The sequence below is a fragment of the Suncus etruscus genome, chromosome 7 (genome assembly GCF_024139225.1).
Source record: "Suncus etruscus isolate mSunEtr1 chromosome 7, mSunEtr1.pri.cur, whole genome shotgun sequence".
Taxonomy (NCBI): Eukaryota; Metazoa; Chordata; class Mammalia; order Eulipotyphla; family Soricidae; genus Suncus; species Suncus etruscus.
The window spans coordinates 120178611-120191259 of record NC_064854.1 but is presented as its reverse complement, the minus strand read 5'-3'; the positions used below and the strand labels follow the sequence as shown (position 1 = coordinate 120191259).

Here is a 12649-nt window from a genome sequence, read left to right as displayed (position 1 = left end):
GCTGCACAGATTGTCTGACACATCTGATGTCTTTGCTCAGCAGACTTTATAAACCTCGATGTCTGCTCCTTAGTGTTGAGACCAGGTGCAGATGATAAAGTGAGAGCTTTTCTCGTCTTCCCTAGACGCAGGCTGTATTGCTTTGCCCCAGCCCTGCTCCTTGCCCTCCAGGAGTTGTGGGCTCTCACTTCCTCCTGGCCCTTTTCATTCAGTTCCAACAGTGCCTGATGTCAGTCTAATGGTCCTTGTATTTAAAGATGAAGAAACGGTGCTTGCCCAAGGTCACACACCAGGGAGGTAGGGAGCCTGGTTGCCAGTGGTTTCCAGTCCTAACCCCTAATCCTCATGTCCCTTGGCCTTGTGCTGTGCCTGCCCACTGTATTGGTATAGATGATTATGAGTCCTCAAAGAACTCACTTCCAGTGGTCAGACAGTGGGCTTTGGGGTCGGGGTGTGGCAGCAAATCTAATGCCAGGGCCTTAGCGTGAGGGGTACAGCAGGCAGCTCTGGAATTGCTGCTGCCCAGAAGGCTGGAGACCGACCCACCAACCCCGCTGCAGTCTCCTGACTTGGGCGTTGAGGCGTGGTTCTGTTCAGCCCAGAGTTTATCTCTGCATCTTCAGGGTGAGGCTGTCCTCTCTCTCCCTCCCTCTCCCTGCCCTACCCCCCCCCCCCAGTGCCCTTGGAGTTCAGCCACGCCTGACAGGAAGTCCCTCCACCCAGCAAGGCTGCCCTCAATCTGCAGATGGAACCTGCAGGTTTGCTGCCTTCAACATTAGGCCACTTCCGAACCACCTATTCCTCCCCCCACAACCTACAGGCTTCTGCTCATCCCTCTATGACTCTACCCCAACTTCCCTGGGCCCCTGTTAGAACCAGAAAGGCTCAGACTGGGCCCTTTTGGGCAAGGGTTTGGGACTTTGTTCTCTTGATTGTTCAACAGAGGGCTGGGTCCATGGGGTGCTTGTACCCCTGAGTGCCTACTGGGCCTTCAGCTGTTTCAGTAATTGTCTCGAAGCAGGAGGAGTGGGGAATAGAACTCTGTCTCTGCTCACTCTTCCCTGCCTGCCTCTTTCCTTCTGGGGAGGAGGGCCTAGGGAGCCACTCTTCCTGGGAGGAGGGAGAGTAAGTGCTGGTCCCCCTTCCCAGTGTACCTGCTCCAGTGCAGCTGCCTTTTGGCCTCCCTTTCCTCCACGGCAGTTCCTGACATGACAGTTACTCTGAACACTTTCCCCAACATACATGCATGGGTAGACACAGGTTGGGCTAGTCCAGCAGGGTGTGGAGCACCTGCTCTGCTCTCCCCATCTTCCATGGCTCTCCTCCCCACCCTTTGAGGGTGCTGGCCCTCCTGCCACTGTCCTGCCTGTCCCCTGCCTCCACTCCCCAGGCCAACCATACAAGGCTCCCTGCACCCTCACATCTGTCAGACAACCCCCACTCACAGGAATCTTCTGCCTGCTTTGGCCATTCAGTAAACCCCCTACTGCTTGGGATTCAGTTTAAGGCCCCCCCTTCCTGAACAGCACCTGCCCCATATCCTTTCCCTAGTTGGAAAGCACCTGAAAAACCTCCCTTACCACCTGCTGCAGAGTCACATTTCTTTTTTTTTTGACCCCACTTTAAATTTTTTTGAGGGGGAATTCCCAATGGTGCTCAGGGGGTTCTCTTGGCTCTGCATTCAGGGATCACTTCTGGGATGGCTCAGAAGACCACTTTGGATACCTCAGGTTGAACCTGTGTTAATCACATACAAAGCAAGCGCCCTACCTGGTGTAATATCTCTCCTGCCCCAAACAGATCATTAGAACCCCAAATCCTGGGGCCAGGAGAGAACAGAGTGAGAGTGGTAGAGTACATGCCTACTATGTTGGAGACCTGATTTGGGTCCTTAATAAACAATCCAGGGCCCGGAGAGATAGCACAGCGGCGTTTGCCTTGCAAGCAGCCTATCCAGGACCAAAGGTGGTTGGTTCGAATCCCGGTGTCTCATATGGTCCCCCATGCCTGCCAGGAGCTATTTCTGAGCAGACAGCCAGGAGTAACCCCTGGGCACTGCCGGGTGTGACCCAAAAACCAAAAAAAAAAACAAAAACAAAAACAAAAAACAATTAAAAAACCCACTAACCAAAAAAAATATATAACTAAAACAAACAAACAAAAAACAACCCACTAAGCTCTGAAGTTGATGAACTTCTAATGGAGAAAAGATACAAACTGTCCATGTCAGTGAATAGAGAATGCCAGCAGTCCAGAGTGAAAGGGTGATAAGACAATAGCATAAGCAGCTTTATGCTGCTAAATTCAGTAACTTAGGTGAATGTATATTATTTGAAAGACAAATATCAATAAGATTGTTTCAAGAAAGCACAAAACAAAAAAAAGAAGAAGACACAAAACAGGGGCAGGGGTTAAGGGACATGCCTTGTATCCAGCCAGCCCCAGTTTTGTCCCTAACATCATCATCCTACAGTCCCCTGAACATTACCAAGTATGGCCTTGGAGAGCCCCAATCACCACTGGGTGGACCCCTGGAGGTCTGCAAACACCAGCACCACAGACTGTGAATAGCACTATATTCTTAGGTCCTGACATTGAACTGTCAGCCCAATTAGCCGAAAATCCCTCTGGAGACCACTAGGTACCATGAGTACTACTTAGGAGATGGCCCTCCCTTCCTCCCAAAACTTCAAAAGCCCTGTAACTTTACACAGAATCAAGACAGCTTTGCTGAGGTCTTAACAGGTGATTGAGTTTAAAATCACCCCATGTGATTTTACGTATACCTCCAACCCCAGGTGAACAAGTCTGAACCAGGATCATGCATGAAATAACCCAAACCAGGCTGAGGGTGAAACATGTGTAGTCTGGCAGTCTTCTACCCCTTATGGAGAGCCAGCTGCCTGCCAGAACTGTTGGTTTTATTGAATTCAGAGACCACCCCTGGGGGTGGGAGGCAGTAAGGACAGATAGCTCAGGCTATCCTGAGCCAGACCCACTCAGATTTACAAGTAAGACAATCTGTTTTGGGGTAAATCCAAGCTGTAAACAAATATACAAAGGAACCAGGGATGAACTTTGTTTAGGGTAAAATAAGGTGTAACCTAACAATTGAGGAGGAAATAATTTCATCTCATATAGCCCTACTTTCATTTTTTGTACCCGTCTTGTTCTTGGCAAAAGGGTTTTGAACTTTGTGAAAGAGTCAGACTGTATTTGGGACAGAGCTACTTTTGGGACCTCCTGAGTCTTCCTCAAAGCCCCTTCCTCCTGCACGCTCATGGCCTAGACTAGGGGTGGGTGTGGGGGGCTGTGAAAGGTATCCCAGGGAGGCAGCTGGAGTGAGTCGAGCTGCATTCAGAAGCTAAGCACCTCTTGAGACAGGGCAAGAATGCAGGGGGCTGGGCCCAGAGAGCCTTGATCCAGTGACAGAGACTGAGACCATGGGCCTATCTTTTCCTCCCCATGACAGCTATACCCAGTGATCCCCCTCCCTGGAGGGGGAATTAGGGACTGGAAGGGCCATGGTCCTGCCTGTTAGCTGTGAGTGCTCCTGAGTGGTCTGTAAAGGGGTTGAGGGTGGGATGTCTGTAGGCCATGAGGGAAATAGGCAGCGCTTCTTCCCCAGAGTTCTTTCCCCTCTCCTGAGCCGACTCTGTCCCACTGACATGGCCTGTTTGTGCCCTGCTCCCTGCACAGTGTTCCAGGCTGGTGGGGGTCCCCCTTCACTCTGCCAATCTAGTCGGATCTCCCTTCTCCTCCGGCTGGCTGGAGTCCCTCCTACACTTCTCCAGCTGCACCTCGCCCTCCCGCTTGTGCGCCTTTATGCTGAGGGTTGTTTTCCCACTTATTAATGAATAACTTGGTCTTTGCAAGGCCCTTGAGAGTCTCTGGGACCCAGGAGGGGTGGTGCCAGTGGCCTCTAAGTGCCCTTGCTCGAGGGCTGAGAAGGGGCAGGACCTTAGCAAAGGACTGACTCCTGCACCTCATCATCCTCTACCACAGGCCCCATCCCCACCCATGGGAAGAGGGTTTTTTGTGGGGGTGGGAGGGTGTCACACCCAGCAGTGCTCAGTGGTTACTCCTGGTTCTGCACTCAGAAATCACTCCAGGCAGGCTCAGGGGACCCTATGAGGTGCTGGGGATCAAACCTGGATCGGCCATGTGCAAGTCAACAACCCTATCTACTCCTGCTGTGTTATGGCTCTGACCCAGGGAAGAGGCTTTTTTGTGGGGCTGTGAGGGAAACTGACCTTACCGCCAAGAGCGTGAGGATGATGGCAACTGGGAAGCAGTGAGGATGGAGCTTTTGGTGTGAAGGGCCAGGTCTTGGCCGTCGGCTTAATTGGCATTTATGAGGGAAGGGTTAGTGCCACACTTGCAACTGTGGGAGGCCCTACTCTTGCTCAGCAGCCTAGAGAACTGAACTTTCCTCCATTAAGAGTTTGTGGGCCCGGAGAGATAGCACAGCGGCGTTTGCCTTGCAAGCAGCCGATCCAGGACCAAAGGTGGTTGGTTCGAATCCCGGTGTCCCATATGGTCCCCCGTGCCTGCCAGGAGCTATTTCTGAGCAGACAGCCAGGAGTAACCCCTGAGCACTGCCGGGTGTGACCCAAAAACTAAAAAAAAAAAAGAGTTTGTGCTTAGGGCATAGAGGGTCAGGGCATTGGAGTTGCATACAGCTGATCCAGGTTCAATCCTCGGCATCCTGCCAGCAGCAATTTCTGAGCACAGACCCAGGAGTAGGAGTGACCCTCCCCCCAAAAAAGAAAGAATTTGTGCTTGATGTTTATAGATCATTTTCTTTGCATGGTTGAGGCCTGGGTTTGATCCCCTTTGGCATTGGTCTAGCGGACGAGTTTATTTATAATTCTGGGGGCTGGGAGATAGATAGCTCAAGTGGTAGAGCAGACGCTGAGCATGTAGAAGGCCCTTAGTTCAATCCCACCCAGCATCACTGGATGTGGCTTCTGAACACCAGATTGCCAGGTTTACTACCAGACTGAATGTTGCAGAGAGAAGCCCCTATAAAAAAAGAAAAGAGAAATGGGATGGGCAGGTATTTGGGTACCAGGAATGTAGCTTCATGGCAGTACACTTGTCTTTTAAGTATGAGGTTCTGAATTTTATCCCAACAATACAAGAAATAGTGTTTAGGGGCTGAAGTGATACAGCACAATGTTTGTCTTTCACACAGCTGACCCTGGTTCAATCCCTGGTATCCTATAGGATCCCCTGAGTCTGCCAAGGAATGATTCTGAACGCAGTCAGGAGTAATCCCTGAGTACTACCGGGTGTAGCCCCAAAACAAAACAAAAAAAGAAATAAAATGTTTATACTTGACTCTCCCTTCCCCTTTGGTCTGGTCATCACCTTGCAGGTGTGTCTCTTCCCCGGGGCCTCTTGCCCAACTATTAAAGCAGAGGCTTAGGGACATTTCTCCAGCAGTTCCCCTGCTGCCCCTCTTGTACACCGTGCTAAGAACAGTGGGCAGGGTTCCCATGGTCCCGATATGCCTTGCCCTGTTCAGCCATGTGTCATCATCTAACCTGCATCTTCTGTTAAACTTTTTCTTTTTGTGGTTTTTGGTCACACCAGGCAGTGCTCAGGGTTCTTCCTGGCTCCATGCTCAGAAATTGCTCCTGGCAGGCATGGGGGACCATATGGGATGCCGGAATTTGAACTGATGACCTTCTGCATGAAAGGCAAATGCCTTGCCTCCATGCTATCTCTCCGGCCCCTAACCTGCATCTTCTAAGGCTATGCTCTCCTCCAAGAATGTCCTTCCTTCCCCTCTCCTGATCCCAGCCCATCATCCCTCAGCAGGAATTATGCTGCCCCCAGTTCCCCAACAGAACCAGGTTGCTTTCCTGCTGCCTCATCCTTGGGGAAATGGGGTTGCCCTGGGCTAAGAGCAGGGGAAAGTAGTGAGAGTTACAAAAGCCTTTCCAGCCCGGAGAGATAGTACATAGGGGAGGATACTTGCTTTTGCATGTGCCAGTATCCCCCTAAGAGTAATTCCTGAGTGCCGAGCTAGGGGTAACCCCTGAATATCACCAGGTGTGACCCACAAACAAACAAACAAAAAGCTTGTTTTTGTTCCCTCCTTTCAGGGGTCGGGATGGGGGAGACCAGGCAAGGGCAGGGTCTGGCCATTCTCAGGTCTCTTTGATGAATACTGTCATGACTCACACATCAACGCCGGTCTCAGAGAGGCATTTCTGGGAGGGGAACTGCAAGTCCCTCCTCTACTTACATATCTCCAGCTCCAGCTCATTCTGCTCCTCATCACAGCCGCTTCCCGCTGGCAGGAACTCAGAAATGTGTCAGCAGCAGTCACAGGCAGGTCACCGCCAATGAAGACACACAGGCGGACACCCGCCAGAGGGCTGCTCTGCACTGAGGTGTCGGCAGGGTCTTGTCTTGGAGCTGCTCCCCCTTGAAGGTGTGGTGGGACCTGGTGGTACCCACACGTGAGCACAGCCCAGGTGCCCATCTGTTTGCAGCACAGAGACTGTTATGGAGAAAACTCTGGGGCATGTTGTCTGCTGCAGGCGGAAGTAAAGTGGCCAGGTCCCTCGGAAGACTGCATGCACTGTGTCAAGGTTGAGATGAACTTGACTTCTCTAGGCTTAGAAAGGAGTGTGGACGTGTGGATAGGAACCCTGGAGTCAGTGCCAGGCACCCTCTGCTTGCACCTGCAATAGCTCCCCCCGGCTCCCGGCACTGAATATGTTTTGTTATGAGCCAGATGCTGCTGCTGCTAAGGCTGACCCCATGGTTGTTTCTGGAGGCTCCAGCCTGCAAGCTCAGGATTAGAAGGCCTGAACTTTTGTCCTGTTCTGGGAGCTGGTGTCCTGTCTCCCCCAGCTCACTGAGTGGCTTCACCCAGACCCACAAAGCCATCCTGCAGATTTTCTCTCAGAAGACCTTCAGAGCGGGCCGTGTGTCTCGGATTCTATAGGGTTGGTGAGGAAGGAGGTTCTGCACTGCACCGTCGGTTGAAGCAGGCTTTGCCCTCCTTGGGGTGTAGGATTCCACACGCGTCACTGCCAGAGTAGCTGGCTATGTTGGCGGCAAGAATTGGAGTGAGAGGCTGGTGTGGTGGTGCAAGGTATAAGGCGTCTGCCTTGCCTGCGCTAGCCTAGGACGGACCGCAGTTCATTCCCCCTGAGTCCCATATGGTCCCCCAAGCCAGGAGCGATTTCTGAGTGCATAGCCAGTAATAACCCCTGAGTGTCACAGGGTGTGCCCCCCCCAAAAAAAAAAAGAATTGGAGTGAGGGTTCTAGTGTGATAGCACAGCAGCAGGCCATTTGCCTTGCACACTGCTGACCCAGGATGACCTCAGTTCAATACCGGCATCCCATATGGTCCTCTGAGCCAGGAGCAATTTCTGAATGCATAGCCAGGAGTAACTCCTGAGCATCACTGGGTATGGCCAAAAAACCAAAAACCAAAAAAAAAAAAAAAGAACTTGGAATGAGTGCCTCTGTGGAAGTCTTTGTCTGAGCGGGCCTTTTCCCTTTCTCAGCAGGAGAAGGAAGAGGGTGAGCCAAAGACCAAGGAGCTGAGAGAAGGAGAAGAGGGAGGAGAGAAACACCGGTAGGTAACCCACTGTCCCTCCACTCCTGCTGGTTCCCGTGTCCTCCCAACCCAGCCTGCTGAATCTCTCCTGAGGTCCTTCCTCCCCAGCAGGCCTCCCCACCAGTGGGGACCTACTTGTATGCCCCTTACAGTCCCATCTCAGAACCTGCCCTGTGCTCCCGCTCAATTGGCTCCTTTGGCCACCAGTATTTTCCTTCTCACCCTTCAGCTCTTAGCCCTTTCCTTCCCCAGCCCTGGCCAGATCAGGCCCAACCATGTCTGGGTGTTAGGCTGCCCTGGAGCATCATCTATTCCTGTCCTGTTCTCGGGTTCCCTTACTCGCCTTTTCACTTTGGAAAAGCACCTGGAATCCTTTTTACCTCCTCTTTTCCTTTACTGCTCAAGCTTCATATGGACTCTGCTCACCCTCCTGCTGCCCTTTCTGCCCTGCTTCCTCTTTACAACTTCTGTCATACGTATCTTTGTTCATGTATGCATCTTTCTGCCCAACCCTGTTATCTTCTCCAGACCTTGCAGCTGCTTAGACTATCCTTTTCCCTGAGGTTACAGGCCTCCCCCTGTTTCCCTGAGCTGGAATTTCTACAGAGCTTCGGGTGCTGCTTGGTATAAAAAAAAATAGGTTAAAGGGCTGGAGCGGTGGCGCAAGTGATAGGGCATCTGCCTTGAACGCGATAACCTAGGATGGACCGCTGTTCAATCCCCTGACATCCATATGATCTCCCAAGCCAGGAGAGAGTTCTGAGTGCATAGCCAGGAGTAGCCCCTGAGTGTCACTGGGTGTGGCCCAAAAACCAAGAAACGGGGTTAAGAAACATCTTTCCGGGCCCAGAGAGATAGCACAGCAGCGTTTGCCTTGCAAACAGCTGATCTAGGACCAAAGGTGGTTGGTTCCAATACCGGTGTCCCATATGGTCCCCCGTGCCTGCCAGGAGCTATTTCTGAGCAGACAGCCAGGAGTAACCCCTGAGCACCGCTGGGTGTGGCCCAAAAACCAAAAACCAAAAAAAAAAAAAAAAAAAAAAAAGAAAAAAAGAAACATCTTTCCAGGGGCCAAAGTGATAGCATAGCTGTAGGGCATTTGCCTTGCATAAGGTCAACCTGGGACAGACCCGGGTTTGATCCCAGAATCCCATATGGTCCCCAGAACCTGCTAGGAGCGACTTCTGAGCACAGAGCCTAGAGTAACCCCTGAGCATCGCCGGGTATGACCCAAAAAACAACAAAAAATAAAACAAAAAATATCTTCCCGAACCAGTGGGTGTCATTGCAGAAGAGCTTGAAGCTGCTCCATGTGAGCTGGGAGGAGGGCCTTCTTGTATGAACCCCACGTCGTGACAGGCTTTCATGCCCTCCCACTACTTTCTCAGTGGCCGCCCTGTCCCAGAGTAACTGAGAGGTTCAGCTAGGGTGGAGGCTGACCTGTCTTCTCCCTGAGTGGGTTCCTTCAGGCTTGGGGCCTGGCCCGTGCAAACTCCTGCTCTGTTGCTGCGTGCATATCTCCATGCTGAAGGGTGCTGCTGGGGTGGGGGACTGGGTGGGCTCACAGCAGCATGCCACAGGGTCCTGTTGTTTTGCCTTGAGCAATGTGAGTGGAGCCTCACAGGCCCCCTGGCCTCTGCCTCCTTCTCCTGAGGAGATACCAAGCAAGATAATATCTTTCAAATCTGTACACAGTCACATATGTAAGCTACTTGATAATGTGTGGGTCTTTGGAGGTGGGGATTTGGGCCACACCCATCATGCCCAGGAGCTAATCTCGAGTCTGTCCTATGCTCAGGAGGCTCTCCTAGCAATGCTCTGGGGGGGGGGGTGGGGGACACACACATACAGTGCTGGGGATCACACTCAGGCTTCTGGATGAAAAACAAGTACTCATTTTGTCACTCGTTCTCCAGCCTGGGACTGATGGCTAACTGAAATGTGCATACTGGTCCTCCCAGCGGCCCACCAGGCCTGTCCCTTCTCTTGTGCTTAGCAATGACACAGGCAGTGCGGATCTCTCTCCCCTGTGTTGGGATCTGCTGGGAACCCTCTGAAGTGACTCTGAGGTACCCCTGGTTTTTCTTGTTGGCTCTTCAATTCTCAGTTCTCGGCTTGAGCGCTGTCTCCATTTCTGGAAGGTCTCTGCTCTGACCCTTGTTGATGAGAAAGGAAAGAGACACTGGTGGTGGGTACAAATAGCTTAGAGAGTGTAAGACCTGAACAGTGACGATTCTTTTGAGTCTCAAACTTGGTGCTGAGTGGAGAAAAATCAGGGACATTTATACCGCGTTTTGATGCACGTACAAGAATAAATATGGTATTTACTCCACATATACCAACTTGACAGGAATTTCTTTATGATTTATTCTCCGTAAATAGTTTATATGTGCCCAGGGTCACATAAAAGTTTTGCATAAAGAAGTGAAAAGGTCAGAAGCAAAAGATGAAACCCTGGAGTGGGTTAGCGCAACAATACAGCAGGGAGGACATTTATTTCATACACGGCCATCCCCAGGTCAATATCTGATGTTTCACATGGTCTACTGAGCCCCACCAGGAGTGAGTGCAAAGCCAAGAGTCACCCCTAAGCACGGCCAGGTGTAACCTAGGACCCATGGCACTGGCAATCCTGCCTTTACCAGTGTCTCAGCTGGGGTGTGAATGTAGGTACTAGACTGGTGCCTGCTAGGATGACAGGGTGAGGGGCTCATGGGAAGGAGGAATTCAGGGAAGCAGGGTTGTGAGAGAGACAGACTTTCCTGGGACTCAGCATTGTGGTGAGGGTCACCATTAAAGCCTGACGGTACAGTGCTGCCCAGGTTTAGTGGTGAAGCCACTAAGTTTCAATAGGACTTTGTGGTGGAGCAAGGAGCTCCCTCTGAAGTGCTGTGCTGAGTCTTCTCTGAAGTGCCATGTTAAATCCCTCTGAGGAGCTACGCTGAGTCCCTATGTAATGCTGTACTGAATCACCTTGGAGGTGCTGTGCTGAATCCTCTCTGAGGCACTGTGTTGAATCTCCTCTAATACCCCACTGTTCTAAATCTCTTTGAAGTGTGATGCTGAGTCCTCTGAGCTGCTGTGCTGAATCTCCCTCTGAGGTACTGTGCTGAGTCCTCTCTCAGGCACGGTACTAAATCCTCGCTGAGGTGCTATGCTGAACCCTCTCTGAAGCGCTGTAATGAACCCCCTCTGAGGTGCTGTGCTGAGTCTTCTCGGAAGTGCTGTGTTCGGCCTGCAGAACTGGCCAAGTGCAAGGCTCTGTTCTGAGTTCCCTGCAGCCCATAAGCAGCAAGTGGAGCTCAGCTCATGCTGCCCTGCTTCTCCTGGCTGTGGAATGTCGAGGGACGGGTCTGGCTCGGTAATTAGGAACTTGATTTCTGATCTGGGGTGGGTCTGGTGGGAGCTGGTGCCCCTCAGCTTCTCTGAGCCTCCTGGCCTGCTGCCTCACCTTTCCTGTCCTTCACACTCAGATGGGAGTTGTGTTTGCCTCTGGAGCCCCTCAGGGTGGCTTCGCTGGCTTCAACAGGCTTAGAGTCCAGGCTCTGGGGTATTCAGCAGAGCAGGGAAGAGCTTTGGGGCCAGACTCTGTGGACGTAGCCCAAGCTTGGGCCTGGGCTGTCTGGAAGGAGCAGCAGGCAGCCGTGTCCTTTCCTCCATGGCTTGGAACAAGGTGGCATAAGACCAGGCACAGCCTTAGCCACCTCCTCAGCTCCAGGGAGGTGGGAACAACACCTACTTGAAGGCAGCAGGGAAGCTCTGGGGTGCTGGATTCCCAGAAGAGGGAGAAAGGTGTATTTGTGTCTGTTAGTTTGTCAGGGTATGTGTGTGTGTTGGGGTATATGTTGGGACATGTGTGTTTGGGGGTATATAATGTGTATCTGTATTGGATGTTGGGGGTATCTGTCACAGTTGTTAGTTGGGTTGTGTGTGTCTGTGTTTCTGTGTCAAGGTGTGTTTGTGTTAGGAGATGTTTGTGTTAGTATGTCTGAGTGTGTCTCAGGATGTTTGTATTTCAGTTGGTGTATGTATGTATATCTGGGTGTGTGTTGTTGTGTGTGTTTCTGTGGCTGCCTATGGCCGAGGCAGACAGACCAAGGTCTTCTCGGAAGGATGCCTGTTGAGGCCCTGGGTATAAACCAGAGCGTGAGTATGAAGTTGTGAGTGATGGAACTGTGGATTGGGGGACCTTGCTAGACTGCCCCGGGCGGTTCCCAGGACATGAAGGGAGGTTCTGTGGGGACCTTGTAGACACTGCACAGACACGGGCCATGTGCCATGCATGGCACTGGATGTCAACGTGCTCTTTCACCTTGGGCAGAACCTAATAGGAAATAAATGTTGAAGCTATTGAGTAGCAGTGTTGAATTCAGCAGAATGGAGAGGCTCCAGAGTTTGGAAGGCCCCCCTCCATATACACACACATACAGGGGCCAGGAGCTACCACTCTGACCCATCCTGGGCTGGTCACTTGATCCCAGGGAGCCCCACCTGGGTGTTTCCAACTGAAACAAGGAAGGAAAGTTAAAACCTGGCTTTCCTGCAGAGTGGGACAAATGCCATAGCCACAGCTTTGGGGGCAGAAGGAAGACCCTTTGAGAGAGTTAAAAGGCCGCAGATAGAACTGGACACACTAACTTGCCAGACATGCTGCAGATGAGTAAACCATGAGCATGGATAGACATATTGACCCAGAAGTGAAGGTCAGGGAAGTGTTGGCACCTCCTTCACTGAGCTCCAGAGAAAACAAATTAAGTTGTCTGGCAAATTACTGTGGGGCTTGGGACTTATGACTGAGGAAGTAGGAATATCCAGCAGGGGCAAAGGCGGGTGAGTGTCCCAGGACCTCACCTCTCACCCCCACATTCTTCCCAGCCATACTCCTGCACTTTTTTTTTTTTTTTTTGGTTTTTGGGCCATACCCAGTGACACTCAGGTTACTCCTGGCCCTGCGCTCAGAAATTATTCCTGGCAGGCTTGAGGGACCATATGGGATGTCAGGGATTGAATCTGGGTCAGTCACGTGCAAGGCAAATAAATGCCTTACCCACTGCTATCGCTCC

At 51.6% G+C, this 12649-nt stretch overlaps 1 protein-coding gene across 2 annotated transcripts in view; it reads left to right on the top strand.

Moving 5' to 3' along the window:
- The window catches only part of CCDC12 (coiled-coil domain containing 12), a 55563-nt gene that overhangs the window by 29589 nt on the left and 13325 nt on the right, over positions 1–12649 (top strand). Inside the window, exon 2 of one of the 2 annotated variants that reach the window (XM_049777421.1) lies at positions 7537–7604. In XM_049777421.1, coding sequence (XP_049633378.1) covers positions 7537–7604 — 68 coding nt within the window. Of the gene's footprint in view, positions 1–7533; positions 7605–12649 lie in introns of both variants that reach the window. The other variant, XM_049777420.1, reaches the window with a different exon arrangement.